Source organism: Xenopus laevis, chromosome 7S, assembly GCF_017654675.1.
Source record: "Xenopus laevis strain J_2021 chromosome 7S, Xenopus_laevis_v10.1, whole genome shotgun sequence".
Lineage (NCBI taxonomy): Eukaryota > Metazoa > Chordata > Amphibia > Anura > Pipidae > Xenopus > Xenopus laevis.
Window position 1 is genome coordinate 41,663,600 of NC_054384.1, and position 22,633 is coordinate 41,686,232.

The following is a 22,633-nucleotide window of genomic DNA, read 5'->3' on the forward strand; positions in this document are numbered from 1 at the left end:
AACCCATCTATGAGCCTACATAAAGCAAATGATGGCCTATAAGTCCCCCACCTAGTCAAATATCAAATAGCCTAATTATATCATAATTATTGGGGGAGGCTGGCATAACTGACCCTGACGCTGACTGACGCAGGGCTCTTAGCCCCATTATGGGTAGATGGAGGATGATCTAATATACCCATACCTATGTCAACAGAAAATATGGCTACCAAAGATACCATATGATAAACTGGCAGATCCATCCCCAATAACTATGTACACGATATACATGTGGAGTAGGTTACATAAACGGTTCCATCTAATTTCCACTCCATCACCTCTAAACCGCTTGGTAAACAATGAGGATTTTCCCCCAGGTCAGTCAAAACGGGCATTTTCATGTTGTAACAATGAAGAACTCGCTACGCTCCATACATTGACCAGATTTTGGAAACCTCTAACATCCCAACAGCTGTTGGATTTTTAGAACTCTCCAGTACAAGAAACATTTTGAGTATCACAATTGGCTCACTATGCGCAACAACAGATAACAACAGCAGACTAAAGACAATATTTTAAAATCTACAGCTCTGGAAACTCTGGAAACTATCTGCAGACAATGCCCACTCCACCTAGGAACTCTTAGTACTATATTCAAATTGCTAAATCAACCCCCTCCCCCCAACAATCCCTGAAACTAGGATATATGCTGAAATGGGAGAAGGACCTTTTTTTTTACTCTTTTTTATTTTGAAAATATTTTATGTGATTTTCATGATAAACAAATAATAACAGTATGACAGCAAATTTTATGCAGATGAAAGACAAGTTATAATCGATACAATGGCATAAAATTATTAAAAACTAAATACCATTTAATGAGACTGACAACAACTAACTAAAATTAACTAAGCCAGTGGATATAAACATATTGAAAGAAATAAAGAAAAATGTCCATTCATTGACTGGAATGTCTGAAAGCACATCTTATAAATTGAGAAACCGTCCTATTTGATCATCTATATTAGAATAACAAGCTTCAAAAAAGGGAGACCATATCAGTTTTAAAGAGTCAATGGAATTATTTCCTTTGGTTTTGGTTAATAAGGCTTCTTGCCAACTAAGCTGGTTCATAAAAGAAATAACGTCTGTTAACGAAGGGGGTTCTTTTAGTAACCAAGAATTAAATAAAGCTTTCTTGGAAGCTGCTAGAAAAAAAACTGTCAATAATTTATTTTCAGGGGAAATAAAATTAGTGTTGGGAACTGAAGGAAACACTACATTATCTAGATGCAAAAAAGCAAAGCACGGAGACAATTTAATCCTTATCTTCAATTGATAATTCAAAAAACCAAAAATTTCCCTCCAATATATATCAATCTTTGGGCAAGACCATAAATAATGAAAAAGTGACACATTAGTCTCGTCACATTTAGGACAGTATGAAATAGGGCCATTAGAGGAAGTTTTTGAAAATAATTTTCCATAGCCTAGATGGATAAGCTTAAAACGTTGTATCCTCCAATTTTCTGCTAAAATGAATTCATTGTAATCCCTAATAGATTTTACCAAGTCTAAGGGAGTTATTTGACAATGTAAAAACTCAGAACATTTAGTGGATGTTTCAATAACGGGTGAGAATCTGAACTAAAAACATTCCAAAATTGTTTAGAAAGAGAGCTAATAGAGACCAGACCAGGGAATTCCAAAAACTCTGCCAAATCGTCTGCAAGCTTGTGCTCAGCTAAAACCAGGTTTTTATTATTATGTAGCAGAGAAAGACCACATTGACATGCTAAATAATAGTATCTGTCAGAATCCTGAAGCTTGTATTGTTCTTTGAGTTTTGACCAAGTCATTAAGGCTTTCTTAAGCGGATCAAATATATCTTTTACCAAAACCAGTGACTTTCTCTTAATTGAAAATATAAAAGTATCAGATTTCTGATAATCTGAAGGTTTAAGTAAGAGTTTGGCTGGCATGTAAGGGGTTACTGTATAGCTATAACCATGATGAGAGAATAAATGTTTCCACACATATATAGAGTCACGATAGATAGGATTCCTCTTAAAGTCGTAAGGGACATTACTCCATTTGCTATGCAAAACAGATAGTATATCAAAAAAGGGTTCTTGAAAGATCTCAATGTAGGGGTTTATAAATTCGTTGCCTCGAGAGATCCACTCAATAAGATATCTGGTGAGGGCTGATAGATTAAATCCTCTGAAATCAGGAAGGTTTAATCCTCCAAGTTTAACTGGAGCTCTCAATTTATAGAGGGCAATTTTTGCCTTTTTACCATTCCAAATAAATTTAGTTAAGGCAGAGTCAAGTTTCTTGATATCGCAATGCTTTATAAGCAAAGGGAGATTAACCAATGGATATATTAGCTTGGGAAATATTAAGGATTTAAAAAAGAGCGATCGTCCCTTAATATTAAGGGGAGAATTGGCCCATTTTTCACACATGGAAAAAACCTTTTGACAGGCTGGGGTAATATTCAAAGAATATAAATTATTGAGATCTGAAGGAATTATTAATCCTAAATATTTAATTTGATTCTTTGGGTTTTTAAGTTGGAATTTCTTAAGTAGTGAATTGGAAAACGAACCATATATATTCATTATTTCCGATTTCTCAGCGTTAATTTTGTAACCAGAAAAAGACTGAAAGTCTTGAAATAAATCAAAAACAACCTTTAGTGAAGACTCAGGATTTTTTAATATTAATAATAAATCATCAGCAAAGGCTAATACCTTAAGATGTCTATTATTAATAGTAATTCCTTTAATTAACTTGGATTGTTCAAGGAAACGAATTAAAGTTTCTAATGCAATATTAAATAACAGGGGTGACAAAGGACAGCCCTGTCTCGTCCCTTTAAATATTTCAAAAGGTGACGACCTAGCTCCCCCCAAAAGTACTTGAGTTCTGGGATTTTTGTAAAGATTTTTGATGTATTAGAAGAAGGGGCCCGTGATACCGAATTTTTTAAGGCAAAAAAATAGATGTTCCCAGGTAATATTATCAAAAGCTTTTTCAGCATCAATACCAAGAATAGAGCTAGGAATTTTGTGTTTTTTGGCGTAATATAAAATATGAATCAAAGCTCTAATATTTTTAATCATAAATTTAAAAACATCGTGGACCCCCAGCGTTCACTGACTAGGGAAGTCGGGCTGTACCAGTGCACCAGCTGAGAGCCATCTATTAAGCGCATACCTTGATCAATGTCGCCTCTCTTTGCAGATACGGAAGGTGTAGAGAGTGGGCAGTACTATTGATTGCCGTGTCCATGCCTTCCCGTCTGTTGTATGCCAGTGTCCAGCGCTAGCGGTGTCAGCCGCAAACGGAATGCCTGCACCCCATTGGGTACCCCATATATATAAAACGAAGGATGAAGCTTGCACTCACAGGTCTTACAAAAAGTATTAAAGTGTTTATTGGATGAAAAAACAAAGCAGTTGTTTTTTTGATTCAATAAACACTTTAATACTTTTTGTAAGACCTGTGAGTGCAAGCTTCATCCTTCATTCTATTTCTACCTTTTTGGGCTTTTTGCACCCAGGCAGAATCTACTATTTTACGAGCTGTGCTGGCTTCCAGAACTCTCTCTCTCTCCCCTCTATCCTCTTTATTTTTTCTTTCTTTTAACTTTTCATTTTTTCTTTCTTTTTCTTTTCTTTTTAGTTTATCATTTTTGCATTACTTTGTTACCATTGATGACAGGGTGCCGCAACAAGCGGACAATGCATTTTACGTGTAATGAAAATTAATAAAATATGTCAGTTTAAAAAAAGAAAAAAAGAAAGACCTTGGGATGGCATGATGGATTATGGCAAAAAGAAATTTCTCCAAAATAAAATACCAATTACAAGCTCGGAAAAATGATTACCATTATATAGTACTTTAGTCTAACCAACTAATTTTTCACCGCATCTCTTTATTTAGACTTTCATAAATTCAGAATTTATTCTAAATGCATTTATTTTTTCAAAAAAGGCAGTGGCACATACTATCTCTGTCCTTTTAAACATTTTTATGCAGTCAGGCTACTACAATGCACTTTTAGATGATCACAATTTAAGTCAACAGAAGGCAATTTGAAACATTTTTGTTTTTTCTGGCTGCTTCAAAATGCTGTGTTCAAAGTGCCCAAAAGCACACTGTGCCATTATAAAAGAAATGAGTGATGGTAACTGTGAGGGTTTGATAGCACATTGTAGACTTTGAAAGAACACATCATGTCTGCAAAATGATTAAAATGGCTAATTTGTGCACAAAGCAAGTATTTATTCCTTCATTTATCATTTGTCAAATATATTCCTCTTTAGTGATGAAACAACAAGTGAATGATTTTTTTTTTTATTAGGACAGATAAGCACACCAAAACAAATGGAATATCAGTAAGAGGGTAATGGAATAAAGAAACATTACATAACCTAAATATTATAGTTAAAATGATAGAATACGCGAATACGGTCCCGTCTTTCTCAAACTATATAGAAATGGGTCATCTCAGATTATAGTTTAAATGATTACATTATAAGGGCACAATCACAATGCCAATGTTCAAAGTGAAAAAATCAGCACAGAGAACTTCATACTACCCCCTACCACCCTATTCCCACCCCTAACCTTCTGATAATTTTAAATCTTGCGCTCCATGAAGGGAGCAACAACCCAGTGGGGTACAAGTGCTGTTAAATGCACCCTAGGATTGTAAATGACCCATTTAATGTAGTATGACCAGTGGCATGCAATCCAGGGTTATGTATATTTGAGTGACTTGTTTCATTCCAGTAACTTTTTTTTTTTTTTTTAAATAATATTTTTATTGGTTTTGGAAAAAATAGACTCACAGCAGAAATACAGAAAACGGCACATGAGACATACACAACAATATGCATGACATGGTTGGTCTAGACATTATGTTAAACCAAGGAAAGCAGAGAGGAACCTAGGAAGCCCATGATGAGAATCCTCTTGCTGGCAATCTCAGAGTATGGCACAAATCTGTGAGGATCTCAAATGCAGGAAAAATTTCTCTGACTCAATATGAACCATGTTGAAGTGCCAGCTAAACATCTGCTCAGTGAGTATTATAGAAACAAAAAGAAAAACAGGGGGAGTGGAAAAGAGAAGGATGAAAGGAATAGGAAGTAAAACAAAGCAAAATGGGAGGAGGAGTCAGGAAAAAGTGGGGTAAGAAAGAGCATGAGAGGGAAGAGAGGTAGAATGAAAGAAGTAGAAAGTAAAGGTTGAAGCACCTGAATGGGAAAACTATCAGAATCCGAAAATAGATAACCCAAGCGTCAATGGGTTAGTCCGGAATTGCGATAACTGACCTTAAAACACCATTCTTGTTCGGGTCGGGGTCTCCAATCGATAGCAGCGAATCCAGCAATCATGTGAGAAGAGGGAGAATTTAGTAAAGTAGAGGAACCCCGGATTAGAAACAATCCTACACGAGACACAGTTGCTTATATAAATCCGAACTCAGAAATTGTATCCAGTAAAACCACTTTTTTGTAAAATTCTGAAAATCAGTTGATGAATCTATTTTCAACTCCTCAAATCTCCGAATCTCCTTCATCTTTTGAATACAATCGCTCACAGTGGGACTGGAAGTCTGATTCCATTTAATCGGGATAAGCGACTTCGCCATGTCCAGCATGACAGGTACTAACGACCTTTTATACGTCCGAATTGAGAGAGGAGAATTGAGTAAGAGAATGGCTAATGGGTCATTGGGAATCTTGATGTCAGTGACCGATTTGATAATCTGGCATATAGTGCCCCAATATGCTGATAGTGAGGGGCAATCCCAAAATATGTGGGGAAGGGTACCAGGGAGTTTCCCGCATCGCCAACAGTTGGGTGAAACTACTCGGTACATTTTGTTCAGCTTCGTGGGATATCTATACCATTTGGTGAGCAATTTATAGTTAAGCTCCTGAATTTTGGCACATTGGGAAGATTGGTACGTGAGGTTCGTAATTTTGGCCCACTGTTTATCAGTAATGGTAGAGCTCAGATCTTTTTGCCATTTATCTCTGAGGGAGGAACTGGGACTTGGTTTGAGATCCAAAATTTGTTTGTAAAAATAGGAAACAGCTTTCCTAGGGGCATCTATCCGAGACCATGTCTGTTCAATGCTCGTGAGAGGCGGTCTATCTTTGTGAGGTGGGAACGAGGTGTGAATAAAGTGTCTGATTTGTCGGAATTTAAACCTGTCGAGATCTGAAGGAACTGTGTCACCCATAATCTCCTCAATATCTTTCATCCCATTTTGGTTATAAAAATAATTAGCACCAGAATGAAGCAAAATATTCCACCCTTTGTAGTTTCCAAGGTCTAAACCTGGGCCAAATGCCGGGTTGCCTATGACCGGGAGGAGAGGGGTTGGAGAGTTAGTCCATTTACCGGATTTGGAGAGGGCATCCCAAGTATCTAAGGTGTATCTCAATTTAGAGTCTGTCCTGTCCCTAAAGGATCTGTCGGTCGGCTGTAGCCATGGGGCAGCCCAAAGTGGAGTCACTAGGGATTCCTGTTCGATGTGCGTCCAAAGTTTGGATTTTCTGTGAAAGGACCAGTCTAAGCATCTACAAAGTATCGCGGCCTGGTGGTAACTCTTCCAATCTGGAAGGCCAAGACCGCCATCAGATTTCACTGCACTCAGTGTGGCTCTTGCAATTCTGGGGGTTTTATCTGCCCAAATGTAACGCCTTGCGAGCGTGTACATGGACTGAAACGTTCCTTTAGGAGGGGGATAAGGGATGGTCTGTGAGAGATACAGGAAACGAGGCACAATGTTCATTTTCAAAGTGTTAATCCGCCCTAGCCAAGAAAGCGTTTTGCCAGACCAGAGTCCCAGATCTGCTTTAATGGATTGTAGGAAATCAGTGTAATTTCTACTAATAGTCTGTTGTACATTCGGAAATATCTTCAGGCCTAGATAGGTAAGGTAAGCGCTGGAAACCGTGATGGGAAATGAGTGTGTTACTGCTAAGAATTCGTCTCGTGGAATCGAAATGTTCAAGGCTACAGATTTCATTAAGTTAATTTTAAAATTGCTTACGAGATGGAAGTCATCTAGCTCTCTTAATAGATTCGGGAGGGAAATTCTAGGATTCCTGAGGAAGAAGAGTAAGTCGTCAGCGTAAGCTGCTGTTTTGTGTTCTTTCAGACCAACCGAAATGCCACTGATGTCCGGGTTATGTCTAATTTTATTAAGGAAGCCTTCAATGGATAGGATGAACAGGAGGGGAGAGAGCGGACAGCCCTGACGGGTGCCATTTGTTATGTGAATGGGTTGTGAGAATTCACCGTTAACACGTAGTTTCGCAGTAGGAGAAGTGTAGAGAGTTAAAATCCAGGATAGCATTCTGGGGCCTAGATTAATGCTTAGTAGAGTATTTCTTAGGAAAGACCAGTCCACCCTGTCGAATGCCTTTTCGGCGTCTGTGGATAGGAGCATGACAGGGATGGATTTGGACTTACAATAATGAAGGATGCTGAATAGTTTGTTCGTGTTGTCTCGAGCCTCTCTGTGCGGGACAAAGCCTACTTGCTCAGGGTGAATAAGGGAGGGCAGTACCTGATTGAGCCTGGTGGCGAGGACTTTAGCGTACAATTTAGTGTCTGTATTCAGGAGGGAGATCGGCCTAAAGCTGCCCGGGTCAGTGGGGTCTTTGCCTTTCTTGTGTATCAGCGTAATGTGAGCCTCGAGGGCCTCTTTAGGGATCGCCGCAGATGCTGAGATAGAATTTGTAGCCTCCACTAAATAAGGAACGATATGGTCGCTCAATTCCTTATAGTAAGCTATAGTGAACCCATCGGGCCCGGGGGCTTTGCCCGCCTTAGTCGACTTAATGGCTAGCAGAAATTCCTCCTTAGTGAGAGGTGCGTCTAGGACAGTTTTGACCTCATCCGAGAGGCTCGGGATCTGAGAACTGCGAATGTAATCCTTCCCCAGTAGTTCCCCGTCTAGCGATTTACCGTGTCTAGTAGCCTGAGGTGGAAGCTGGTATAACTTAGTGTAATATTGGTGGAATGCTTCAGCTATTTCCTTGGTAGTCTGTAGCAATTTGCCGTCTGGGGATCGGATCTTAGTAACATGGTTTCTCAATTGTTTCTTTTTGAGGGCGGCAGCCAGTAAGCGGCCACACTTGTTGCCATGTTCAAAATACAGTTTCTTTTGTATGTCAATTGCTCGCGACATGAAGGCAGAGTAAGTGTCGCGTAGTTCTTTCCTTGCTTGTGTAAGGGCTTCTAATATGTGCGCAAATTTAGAATGTTGTAGGTGTAGATTTTGGCTATCAGCTGTTGTAAAGTGGCATTGCGTTCCCTTCGTTTCCTGGCCCCCAGTTGGATAAGTTCCCCTCTTATCACACACTTGTGTGCTAGCCAAACCGTCCAAGGATTGGTGTGTTCGGATTTATTTTCATTAAAATAGTTGCGTAATTTCTGTATTATGTCATCCTTATCAGCTATGTTACGTAGGAGGGAATCGTTCAGTCTCCAAACCCTGGATTTGCCGGAGGGGGTCTGGCGTGTAAGAGTACAAGTGACTGGGGCATGGTCGGACCAAGTAATAGCCTCTATCGTGGCGCCTTTGAGTAGGCTAAAATCTGCATGGCGAATGAAAATATAATCCAATCTGCTATAAGTGTCGTGAGGGTGGGAATAAAAGGAGTAATCACGTTTAGTGGGATTAATGAGACGCCAGGTGTCCACTAAAGTATGATCCCTGAGCTGTTTCCTGAAGGTTTCAATTTTTCTATGAGGGATGCTAGATTTGCCAGTAGACGAATCTAGTACCGGTTCCAATGTCATGTTAAGGTCCCCACCTAAAATAAGCATGCCTTCCTCAAATAGTGTCAGAGCCTGAAGTGTCTGAGTCAAGGCTTGTTGTTGTTCAGTGGGGGGAAGGTATACCGCGGCCAATGTGTGTTTGAGACCATTTATGGTGCCTTTAAGAAAAACAAACCTTCCTAGAGTGTCTGTTTTAATCTCTATGGGGGTGAAGCCTATGGAATCAGACACCAAGGTCATCACACCCCTAGTTTTAGTGTCAAGGGGGGTGCTGTGGGCGATAGTGGAGAAACCTTTGAACCTGAGGAGAGGGGTTGCTGTTTTTTGAAATGAGTCTCCTGGACAAATACAATTTCTAGCCGAAGTCGCCTTATGTCACTTGTAAGATTGTACCTTTTGATGGGGGAGTTAAGCCCCTTGGCGTTAATGGATCCGATGCGTATGTCAGCCATGATTCCTACTGAGAACGCCGGCGTCGCGGAGGAGGCCCCGACCCAAGGGTGAGCTAAATGTGATAAAAAGAAAAAGCATCAGAGTCCCAGTCAGTGTGTCAGGAATAGAAGGGAAAGGTAAAGGAAGGGAAAGCAGTAGAAAAAGACATATAATAACAGAACAATTGTGCAACATACACAAAGAGAGCATGACCAAACAGTCAATACGATTAACACCCAAATCGTATCAAAAGTAAACCCTATGGTCCTAAAGTGAGGGAACGTGGGTCTGGCGCACTAGAGTGGGTTAGTAGACCCCCCGATCCCCAGCCAACATCTATAATCCAATCGGAGACCTACCCCAATGGGACTAAAATGGGGTTAGAGGGGTAAGAGGCGGGGACTATGTACTAGACGAGGATAGCGTGTCAGCGCCATGAAGTGGGCTGGAATGTGAATAGCAGGGAAGCCTGAGGGGGGGGAAGGAGTGGCAGATAAGCACTATGACAACCTTACTGTTGAGAGATAGTGGTTATAGGTAAAAATAATGTACTATTTTTTATTTTGTTTTTTCCTCTTTTCTTTTTTTTTTTTTTTTTTTATAACTTTTACATTTTTTTTTTTTTACCTGTTTACCTGAATAGTTCATCCGCCCCCTCCAGCACCCCTCCACCATAACCGCTGCCCCCTGAATCACCACCTGAGGAACCGGGGCCTACCTCCCGAGGAAGGCAAGTCATAGAAGTATATAGGTGGGAGTGGAAAGACCCGGGTAGAGACATGTACAACATAACATTGTAGAAATATGCGAAGTACAGTCGGTGGGTAATAATGCTAGATGCATGGACAAAGGTGGATCAAAAAGTCAAGCCTTATAAACAGTAAACAGTGCTAACGGCTATATTGAAGTAGTTAAGGCCAGCATTGAAAACCTAGAAGTAAAACATGGAAAGTCTTCCAATCATGGCAAAAAAAGAATAACAAACAGAAATACTTAAGACACTTATAACTAAAGGAGCTGCCGTGTGATATCTGTGCAGCTGAGGTCTCTGAAGGTAAATAAAAAAGGGATAAGTGCCCAAAATCAGCCGATCTGTGTGAGAGAGGAAAGTCTTGCATGTGTTGGGACCCTCTAGGTATGACCCGGGACATAATGCAGGAATGATGGGAAGCGAAAGAAGTGAAATCTTGTAGTAGTCCCAAAGCCGGTGGTGAGGCGAGTGACACAAAAAACCAGCCACTGTAGAAGTAGAAAAATGCGCAGCAAAATCCAGAGTCCTCAGGAGGCTATTGTCCCAGTCCAGGGAATGAATTGCGGGCTCTGGAGCAGCGTGTCCCGAAGACCTCTGGGCACCATCTTGTCATCACTTCGAGAGGCACCTAGTGAGTCTCGCAGACCATGAAGAGGTAAGTAAGGCCAATGACCGGGGTCTGGAAGTGGACCGTGGAGGCCTACAGGTGGGACGAATAGGTGGGTGTCCAATAGTGGCCGATCCGTAGGAAGGACAAAGGTCGGCAGGTTAAAGACCCTTCAAGAGTGTCCGTGGACGAAATACGGGAATCATGTCCAATAAAGGGAATATGACCCAACAACAAACTCCCAATGCAGGGGAGGAGAGTGGTTCAATAAGCCACGTACTGTAAAAGTCAAAATAAATGCAGGGTAAACCAGATACCTCCCAGGATTATTGTCCTGGCGTGGGTGTCAATTCGTGGGCTCTGGTGTAGCCTGACGTGAAGGCCTCTGGGCTCTACTCTTACATTGCCAATGGTCGACATCCAAAGCTTCTAACAAATCGCCATTATACGCCAAGTCCCTCCAGTCCTTGAGATCAGGAACGGGCAGGTCGAGGTGATGGCAAAACTCCTCTATGCCGTCTGGTTCTCTGAGACTATGCTGTCTCCCGTCCTTTGTAATAGTGAGGGAGAAGGGGAAGCCCCATCGATAGGCAATGTTTTTGGCCCTTAGGACGGTGGTGAAAGGTCTAAGGGCGCGGCGTTGCTGTATAGTCAGCCAAGCTAGGTCTTGAAAAATGGAGATTTCATAGTCCTGATATTGGTATTTGTCTGTGTTGCGTAGAGCTCGAACTATGTCCTCCTTTATCGTGAACTTGTGGACGCAGCAAATAACGTCTTTAGGGCGTTCGGTTCTGAGTCTTGGAGTCCCAAGAGTACGGTGGACCCAATCCAGCTCCAGGGGGGTGGCGGGATCTTTCCCCAAAATAGTATTGAAAATGGCACTCACAGTGTTGCGCAGCTCATTTGGAGGGACCGAGTCAGGAATGCCCCGGATCCTAAGGTTATTGCGTCGTCCCCGATTATCCAGGTCTTCCATGTGTTTGCGGAGGAGGTATATGTACCTGTGGTGATCGTTAGCCCTGTGGGTAAGCTGGTTGTGCGCCACTTCAACTTTGCCCAACCGCGTGTCGAGTTTGCCCTGCGACTTACAGATACTGCGTAGTTCCGCTTTCATCTCAGCAATGTCTGCCTTGTGAGATTCCTGCAAAGTTTTCGCCATCGCCCGGAGATCCGTTTTGGTCGGCAAAGCAGCAAGCATGGCCCGGATATCAGATGGCGCAGATGCGGTACTAAAACTGGAAGCCATAGAACCTGCTGGGCTCGGGCTGCGGGCCTCTGCGCCCGCCATCTTGGAGTCTCGGGCTTCCACGCGTCGCACAACTTTCTTACCCAGATATGGAGACATGGTGTTTTGAGCACCCTGTGTCTGGTTCTGGGATGGTTGCTCCGACTTTTTGTGGTGTTTCCCCATGGTTACAGACCGTGGGTCTCGCTTTAATCTGCGTTTCAGCTGGCTAGGGTCGGGAGAGTCTGTTCCCTGCGACTGCTCAGCACGCCATGTAGCCACGCCCCCCATTCCAGTAACTTTTAAACTATAAATACGTGTGCTTTAGCTTATAGTAAAATGAGAGGCACTGTTGCTCCAACTTGTAGCTTTACCACAATATGTGCTCCGGATGAGACATTAATGCTCAGAGAGTAAGCCCTCACAATCGCGTGAAAGCAGGGTATAACCCATTGTGTTCAGTAGTATTAATAATGAATGGGCACCAGTAGTTTTTGCCACAATAATTGAACTGATTTACTAACACAGATCCTTATAGGAGAATTGATATGATACAACAAATAGTCATTAAACAGTCACCAGTGTATACTCATAATAGTGACTAATAGCAGAGTCTTCCCTCTAGTAATGCTTGAAAAGGGAATAACAGTCTACACTGAGTTTATCCTGTTTCTTCTGAGGACACCTCTTATATGGAAGCCAGGTGGGATCTATCTACAGAACGTCCTAGGCCCTTTCTCTGGTTTCCTGATTAGGCAAAAATGCCCTTAGGATCTAATCTCCTCTAGCACTCTCGATGGAGCCCTGATCCGCAGTTTCGTCGATCACTACCAACAAATGCTAATTTTAAGCTGCATCTCCATACACTGTAAATGGATTTTTTAATGTGGATTCATAAAAAAGAAAGGGTAATCAGATGCAATATATATATCTAGATATTGAATGATGACTGACGTGTAAAATCACACAACCCTATAGTTTGGTGTAATTTAGAATATGATCTGCTGTCATCTTCTATTTTGACATGAATATTCTCTGTGCTATAGTTACAACTTACACATTATGACAATTATTGAAATTCTTAAAGCAAAATATAAGCCTTCATGGTATATACTGGCTTACATAATTAGTAATAATGCTTTTCATGTTCATGTCCGTAGCTAGGTCATCATGTAATGTGGAAATAAATGTTCCTAATGCAAATAGCAAACCTTTGTGCTATATTTTCATGCCCCATCTCTATATATGTACATCCAAGGACACGTCACTGATTTAGGGGGTTATCTACCAAAGTCTGATTTTATCTCAACATTTTCTGCTACAAACTCCGATCAAATCTACTCGGGTTTTTTATGCTTATTTATTATTAAATTTTCCCGAAAATTTGCTTTGTGGGAAAAAATCAGATTTTCATGATTTTTTAGGATTTTTCACCTGAAAACTCAGATTTCTTATGCTTTGTGCCTGAAAACTCCGAAAATGTTGAGGTACAGTATTGCACGAAACCCAGCACACATCAAAAAATCATTGGCACTTCTCCCATTGACTTATATGCAACCTTGACGGTCTGAGATGCCAGATTTTTTGATGTTTTAATAAATTCCATAAAATTGCGTACAATTCTTAATTTTTTAAAAGTCAGATTTCATTTAAAAAAAATCAAACATTTTTTTGGGATTTTTGCATTTGGAGTTTGGTAAATAACCCCCCTTAGTGTCATGAGATTTACAGACATATGCATATATAGTGGAGAATGAAAGGCATTTACACTATAAAGTAATCTGTATTTGTCCAGATTTATATAACTCCTGTCAGATATAGCTGTAAAAATAAAATATCAGCAATAAATACTTGCAATAATAAAAAATTACTCCACAAAATGTAGGCATGAAATTCAATCTAGCTGTATTTTATGCCCCTAGTTAGCTAGCTTTGCTACCATTTTTGGTAAGTCGGTCAATTCAATAAATACTTTCCTGCCCAGTATGAAATTAGTCCAAGGTTTATAGTAAACACATTGAACTGCTGGGAAACCCTCAGATTACCCAATTTGATATTTACTACATCTATCCCTATATTTTGCAATATTACATTGTAAAATTTGTTTCCCCAGTACCAGATAAGTTGTGCACTTGATTTGCATTTAGTGACAACAGTAATGGGAAGACCATTACAATAATTTACATAGAAAAAACATTTTTTTTTAATCTGTCTTAATTTTTGGTAAATTGACATTTGAAACAATATATAAGAATCTATATACCTGAACATTTGAAAAAAACAGCTTTTTAAGCAATATAAATAAATTATTAAATATATATAATTTTATGGAGATTACTGACCTGTAGAGTACAAAAATTCACAGCAGAACACATGAATAGATTTTAAAGCAAAGTCTCAGCCTACATGGAATCATTAATGTATGCAGCATGTAGAGATACTAAAATTTAAATTGTACATAACAATTTTTATGACTGTCAGCTGAACTGCTGCAAAATCAACACCCTGACAATATATATGCAATTGAAAAGTCCCAATAAAATAAGTATAAAATAAAGTATAAATCTGAAGAATCCAAAACAGTTAAAGGTGAAGGAAAAGCTAAAAATAAGTATGCTTTATCAGAAAGGTCTACATAAATACACCAGTAAACCCTCAAAGTAATGCTCAAAGTTTATATTACAAAGATTCATAACCAGCTATTTATTGTGATCTGTACATCGACTACTACTACTTAATTCTGTGTACACTTCATATAATTAATAGCACTTGGTTTTAATGATGAGTCTTCCTGGAAACAAACAGTTTATTTCCAGATTTACTGTATAAGATCAATCAAAGATCGGCATTACTTGCTTCTATATAATTATTAGCTGTGTTGTACTCATATCTAGAATACAAAAACAGCTGCAAAGTGCTAAATAGATAAAGCAAACTCAATCTTTGCTCTGCAGAATAGAAGAATGTTGTGTTTAGCTTTTATTTTGATTTAGAAATGCAGAGCTTTGTAGGATGGAGAATTTAGCGAACATTCCTAACTAGCAATGAGGCTTTTTTTTCTGATGCCATTTTCCGATGCAAAAATGACTGTAGTGTTAGCACATTTTTCATAATGTTTTTTTTTAATTGGATGGCCTCAATATGTAAAAGTCTGTAAATTAAATTATGGACATTTCCCCCCAAATATCAGATGTTTAAAACATGACTTAAATGTACTGCATGAAAATTAAACTTTTGTTTTCATACAGCATCCTGTTTGAATAAAAGTAAATGTTAGTCTGCTCTGTCACAAAGTACAAGGCTAAAGGTGGCCATAGATGAAATATCTTTCCAAGAAAGATCGGTCATTTCAATACACACGTGTAGAGCTGAAGCATCATTTATACAGGTAGAAGCAATAGAGTTCTACCTGTATCTGACGATTCAGCACAATGTCTGAGGTTGGGGTGCCTTCAAAGATAACCAATCAAAATTTTCTGTCCAGCCCGATCGACGAGCCAACCAATATCCAAGTGCTCTGACAATATCGGTCGGCTCTTTTCCCACCATACATTGAATATCGTATGAAAATAAGTTTTGTATGGTATTATCTGTGTGTATATGGCCACATTTCGTCCTCTAGGGGCAAACCTCATGGTTTCCATAGCCTTCTTCGACTGAAGGAATGTTTGTAGGGGCCCAACCTATATAAAGTATATATATATATATATCATGTATAGGTTGACACCATTCCAACCAACTATGAATCCCACCTTAGGAGTTGAGCCAGTGCCCCAACACATACCTTCTTTTTCAACTACGACCTTGGCAGACTGACAAGGACCCAACCAGAGCTGTGATAAACCTTACAGAGACAAAACAATCTACCAGTGTAACTAGATATTACTGGGTCCCACAGCAAATTATTTTTCAGGCCAACAAAATGTCTAGAGGTTGTCCTGTTTTACCAATGTTTATTGAAATTGTTCATTAATTAGGGCCTCATGGTGCCCTTATACCTCCTGGGCCCCCTCTGTAGTTATGCCCCTGAATTCCACCTACCTTAACCCCCCAAAACTATTCTAGCTGGCTAACTAATAATTGGTGTACCCACAACCATCTAAGGGCACAAGTGACAGCTAGCTAAACAAAAAAACTAAATGACAAAACCTCTCCCTGTTCTAAGGGAGGATGAGGAACAGACCAGTCTGAAAAAGTGTGAATATCAATGGACCAGCACTCAAAACAGCTTGAGGATAGAAAAAAGTGACCTTAAAACGTTTAAAATTCTTATGGGCTTTCAGGTATAGTACTGCCTTCACAGACAGTCTGTTGTTTTTTCGCCGGCGTCCAGATTCAAGAGGTATATAGGCCAAACACAGTTAGTTCAATCTTCACAACCTACCAATAAAAATTGGGAGGGCAAAATCACATGCATTTTTTCGCTGCTGCACACCTCTACTTTGATAGAGGGCCTCCTATCCACTAGGCTCTCATGTTGCCAATTTCTTAAAAACATGTCTGATCTTTTTACATTATGCCTGGTCGACAGGTAATGGTATCTACTACTACAATATTTTGCTGTTTAAGGAATAAGTACCATCTATTATTACTACTACCTAACTAATACAGGTACAGCTAGGTGCCTTGTATCCCACATTGAAAGGAATAAACCATATGGTTATTCATATGTCCTGATATAGACAATGGAATGGCTCAGATTCCTTTGGTTGATGTGGAAGGAGAGGGGAAGGATAAAAGGACTTGTGAATTTGTCACTCATCTTTTTTTTGTCACTCAAAGTGAAACAAACTTAACTTTACTTACACTAATTTATAATTAGCATTTACTGGTCACCTGTTTAAAAGCAAACATCTTATATGGGTTACTGCTTCTGGGCAAACGTAGTGCCTTTTATTACATATGGGGGTTAATGAGCTATCACATACATTAGGGGTGTCCAAACTTTTTGTAACGAGGGCCAGATTTGGCGAGGTGAAAATGTGTGGGGGCCGACCATTCAGCCTGACATTCTTTGAACAATTGACATCATTTAACTCATTTAAACAAGGAATTGCGTAGCCGTAGCAGTAATATTTGGGCACATTAGTGAAATGATCTGCTGCTTGGTCTATACTGCTGCCTGTGTGCTGAAGGTGTTAGCAATAGACACGTACTGGCATGTAGTGATGCGCTGCTTTCGCATAATTCTATAGTTTACTGTACTGGCACATCAGTATGTCTATTGACACCTTTAGCCCTAAAGAAGTATGCAAGAGCGGCGCAAATATAAGGGCCGCACTATTATTAGTTCCATGACGAGTGCCAGTGTAAATTTGAAAATGGGCCGAAATTGGCCCCCGAGCCTGACTTTGGATATGCCTGACCTACATGAACTCACTAGTGGAATCATTAGTTATTGTACCCCACAGAAAGATCATGAGGCCCCCAAAACTTTGTAAACAACACATTTTCTATAAATATATATTGAAAATGATATAGGGTTAGCTGTTGGTTTAGTATTTAATGCAATATATTGTTGCGTAAGCCTGTTTTAATTTGACTAGTTTTGCAAAGTTGCTTTTCCGTTGTTCCCTAAAAATGTGTGCTTTAGGAATAAGAAATTAGAGAGTTTCAGGGTCATTTATAAACAATATATATTTCTAAAAAAAAAAAAGTAAAAGCTGTCAAGGTGCTATAGAAGTCAATGGAAGCTGCAATGATCCTATTGGACCACTTTAACTCAATTTAGACTTTTAAAGGTTTAAAGGTTTTTGAATTTTTTTTCACTAGAAATTGTCTGAAAAAATAAAAATTTTAGAGGTATTCAAATTTTTTGTGCATCACACAGTCCTTTTTTTGTTCACACTTTCTTATCTGAATTTTTAAATAAATCTCATGACGTAGTTTTAGAATTTGTACATGTAGTCATGGTTTAAAAAAACTGACCTTCAATAAATAAGCCTCCATGTTTGATCATCTTCAGCTTCCCCTTTAGGGCTTCTAGGATATTTCCTGGATGATTCTTCGGTACGGTCTGATATGCTTCAGGCTTGATAGCCCAGTGTAGATGTTTTTGTTAAGTTCAATTCAAGTCATGATCCTGAATGGTGTCCAACTTTTCTTCATATGTGATTCTTTTTTTGGGTTAGTTATTTTTTCTATTTTGCTAATCTACACTGATACATTCTACCTTTGTGCTGCTTACCCTGCATAAAGATGTGGATGCAGCGTAACAAATTTGGTTTCTCATTTGTTTTGAAGTAGTTTAGTAAGTGATCTAAAAATGAACCGCAACTCCCATCTTAGAGAAGAGCTGCAGTTCAATAAGGGAATACCAGTCCAAATCACAACTCTTTAACAACACTGGACAAGAACTACAACTCCCATCTTAGAGATTTTAGCATAGTAATTAACTATGTGCAACAAGCCATAAAATGTAAATTTTATTTCAGGTTAAAATGTCCTATCCTACAAAAAGAAACAAACACAGCACAGCATTTGGAGAGGCCCCTCAACTGAATAAATATACTGTATCATGTGCCCATAGGTAGCTAGTTCCCAATGGGGAGAATAGTTAAACAACTGTTTTAATAGCTGCAGTTGGTATTATGAAGTTATTGATTGGTATTGGGTGTCATGTTGCTCAAAATCATTATACCTTTAAGGGTTCTCTGGAGTACTGCCAACACTAGCTAGTTAGTTAATTATTATGCTGGCTAGTTAGTTAATTATTAAGTAGTGATGGCCGAATCTGACTTGTCTTGCTGAAATGGGAAAACATTTGCTAAATGCATTGAAGTCGATGGGCAACAATTTTTTTTTGACACAAGGCAATTTTTTTCACCCATTGGTGTCTTTGGGTAGCTTTTTTGGCAGCGAAACCTAATGCAAATGCAGAGATCTCCTAGATCTCTAAGATGGGAGTTGTTGTACATCTCCAGTGTTGTTACAATCTAGTAAATGCACTTTGCAGTCATATCATGACTGCTTGCGTAAAAATTATTTTGATGCACATTGACTTCAATGTGTTTCACAAATTTTTCCCCATTTCGCCAATTTCTTTGTAAATTCACAATTTTTTTGGCAAAGTGAAACAGCACAGATTCGCCTATCACATATGTTTTACATTAATGGAAGATATTTTATGTTCCAATTTGTAGGTGCTTGTAGTTTAAAATATAACTAACATGTCATATTTATGTAATGCACAAGTTTGTACCTCCTTAAATGCGGCTGTCTTGCAAAGAATGGAGATGATGTTTTTATAACTGAAATAGTTAGAAAAAGTTTAAAACAGCAATGTTAATATCAAAAATAAACATAAACACTCAAAACGTTGCTTTAATAATATTAATTGCCTAGTAAACATAGTGGTGTATAACATTCCGTTACTGTGACTAGGGAGAGGGTTGCATGGGGTAGGACCATATTCTTTTTGCAATTTCCTGTTGCAAGCCCACTAGCTACAGTGATAGAAAGTAAATGATATCCTATTTGCAGCTTAGCCCGTGTTGTTACCAGGGCCAGAACTATGGGAAGGCAGAAGATGCACCTGCCTAGGGCACAACAATGTGGGGGAGCTGGGCAGGTACCTGATCAAAGGTCTTCTGCCTACCCCTAGTCCAGGTTAGCTACCCTGCTGCTCCAGACTCCCTCTTCTCTTCCCCTCCCCTCTATCACTCAACCCTCTCTTTGTTACTCCCCCTACCTGCCCTTCTCTTTCATTGCTCTACTCTCCCACACCGGGGGGAGGGTTGGGGGCACCATGTCAGCTTGGCCCGGCCCTGGTTGTTACTGTACTGTTTCCTAATCATTGTTCAGGCATTTAAGCTTTACTGTAGTAGTAGCATGATGGTTTTCTGGGTTGAATAGCTTCAATCCAATCAGTAGTTGTCGTGTTGCAAATCTGCTATGATGTGTGGTGCTGTAAATAACTGTTAATCTTGCGGAAAAAATCAATCAATGCTATGATTTCTTAATAGTGCAGTTATTATTTGCAGATCTTAGTTTTTGTAGCGTATGTGCTGCTAGATATGCAAAGTTTATTAAGACCTTGTATATCTCTGATATAGAGTCATAGCTCATAGGCAGAAAATGCTTCCCACAACTCCTTAATATGGAACAAGTGAATGCATTATGGCTTTTTGGGAATCAGTCATCAGGTATTGAGGCTGTGTTGAAGGCAGTGCAGACTGCAGAACTCCCCTAATCTTAATGTAATTGTGTCTAGTGTCTTCCAAATGTGATAATTTGCTATGAGCATCTTAGCTCAGTTAGGATCTAGGATGTTTTTTTGTGTGAGCTTGCAATGTCAAATATTTTGCTTTCAATGTGATCCGTGAGGTTTCATGTCTGTCTTAAGTTCCACTATTTTACATTTGTCAATGTCGGAGGTTGTTCAATATAGAAACAAATTACCTCTTTCATTTGATTTGATCCCATGTATGTATGCTTGATATTTTGTATCCTTGAGAAGAACCCCCTCTAAGCTGCATGTGATTCAGACTGTGTTTTGATTTGATATCATCTTACATGCGTAGTGAGAGCATAACATAACACAACTTCCTGTTTAGCATTATAGTTATCTGACTGCTGGAATCTGTTAAATCCAGCAGTTTTTATTACAATGAAAACCAGAACAAAAACATACATCATAAACCTTGCAAATACATGTTCAGGAATTCAAGAAAATAATTTTAATTATTTTTTTATTATAGGTACAACCACATACTTCACTGAACTATCTGAGCACTTTAAACCCTGCAAAGATAAAGATCTTGCATATTGCTTGAATGATGGAGAATGCTTTGTGATTGAAACCTTGACAGCATCGCATAAACACTGCCGGTAAGTACATGACCTTTAACATTAAAGTTACCTTTTATTTTGTAATAAAAACATAGTACAATAGTAATCTATATGTATGACTTTTTATACTGATACACATGTACTTGTTTTACTGAAGCATCTATAAAATTGTATTTTATTGTTAATCACTTCTTTCAGATATGGACCGTTAATTTTTCTGTTTCAGCCTAGTTTTTGTGTAAAAATGTGCTATGTACAGGACAAGACTGTTAAGAGTTGACTACATTACACTCAAGAAATGCCGAAACAGAATAAATTGCCAAAATGATGGTGCTGTCCACACTCCAGTTACACAACTGAAATTGAATAAAATCTAGACAAACCTGACCCTTAAGTGGTCAAAAATGTAATTGTATCATCAAGAGACTATCTGTGACTTATTTATAGCTATTGTTCCCTGGAACTATAAGTATTTAATAGGACAGGACACTTTGAGGGTATTATAAGAACATAAATATCCTCTCGACAATATTGTAGCAACGTTATTCAGTTTTCTATATTTAAGACAGCTACCTTGACTTTAATTTTTTTTACACCAAATGTTTATTTTTCTAATATATATTCAATTTTTTTAACTGAGATGCTAGTAATAATATTTTGTTGTTATATTATTGGTTTCTGTATACTTGAATGTGTCACGTCTTTACTGTGAGTGAGCATCTTAAGACACCGGAAAAACATGAACATAATTTTGCCAAAGTTAACGTTGCTTCCAATTTGTAATAAAAGACTGCATGATTTCAATTGTTAACCAACTTTCAAATCAACTTTATGTTGAGAGATTTTATTTATAACAAAATGACCATGGCAAATGAAGTGTAACAATTAGTATCCCAGAACAAACCCCAAGGTCCTGGTTGTCTTCCACCTGTAGCAGCCATCTTTGGCCTCAGGAGGAGCCCTCAGCTACTCAGACACCACCCGGTCTTAGTGTGAGAGGACCAGGGGGAGAGTAATGGGCGAGCAAGGGAATCACACATGGTATGGGAGGATAAGAAGCATAGGATGGGCCAGGTCAATAACAAGGTTCAGACAATATGGTACCAAATCCGGAACAAAAGTGTAGTTGAGGTCACAGGCCAGGGACAGGACAGGCAGCGAAATAGAGTCAGTCATGCAGAGGGTAAAACACAGATATCAATAATAATAATAATCACACCCAAGAACCAGTAAACAGAACCTATATTGGGCCTTGATTCAGTGCAGGGCAGGGGTAGCTTATACTGATGACATGGGACCAGAAGGGCCAGATAGATAACAGCTGAACAAAGCCCTGTCCTATGTGCAGTTACATGTATAGCAATGGGATTGAACCACAGCCAGAGATGTCTGCTCACATAGAGCAATGGTAAATCAGAAACACCAGGTCCCTGGTTTAACTCCAGGCAGGATATTACACTAAGCACTAAAAATGCATTTTTATCCCTACAATATGTAATAATATGGTAAAAAAAACAGGTCATAGTCAGAGAAACAAGTAAGCAATTTATTTGTGAGACGATATGGAAAAATAGTTTTTTATATGATTCAAAAATTCTATATACTATATTAGAATTTTTTAATAGAATAATAAATTCAATCCACCATAATGTGTTCGCTTTTATACAATATGATATGTTGTCTATAAATAGCATCATATATAAGGGCAGACCCTAATGTTACATTTATAGCTGGCTTCTTTGTGTTACTGTATGGGTTAGGCTTTGAATCGGGGTGAAACAATACTAATACGTATACCCTTATAGGCTACCAATGATTTGGTAGGGCTGGGAGGTTAAAGAAAATAAAATCATTGTATAAGCAAACTATGATGAGGAAAAGGAGGAATGGGAAGAAAAAAATAGAAGAGGGGAGACTAAGAGAAAAATAGAAGAGAGGAGAAGAGGGAGAAGGAAGGCAGTTGAAGAAGTAACACAGTAAAGGATATCAAAGGTCTTGGTGGTTCGCTCCCTCTGCCGGTTTCCAAAGATGT

General features: G+C 39.0%; 1 protein-coding gene across 4 annotated transcripts in view; it reads left to right on the forward strand.

Annotated features, from left to right (window-relative positions):
* The window catches only part of LOC108703350 (pro-neuregulin-3, membrane-bound isoform-like), a 500,441-nt gene that overhangs the window by 147,410 nt on the left and 330,398 nt on the right, over window positions 1–22,633 (forward strand). For all 4 annotated transcript variants that reach the window (XM_041571157.1, XM_041571154.1, XM_041571155.1 and 1 more), the window contains exon 2: window positions 20,511–20,640. In XM_041571157.1, the coding sequence (XP_041427091.1) occupies window positions 20,511–20,640 (130 nt within the window). The remainder of the gene's footprint in view (window positions 1–20,510; window positions 20,641–22,633) is intronic.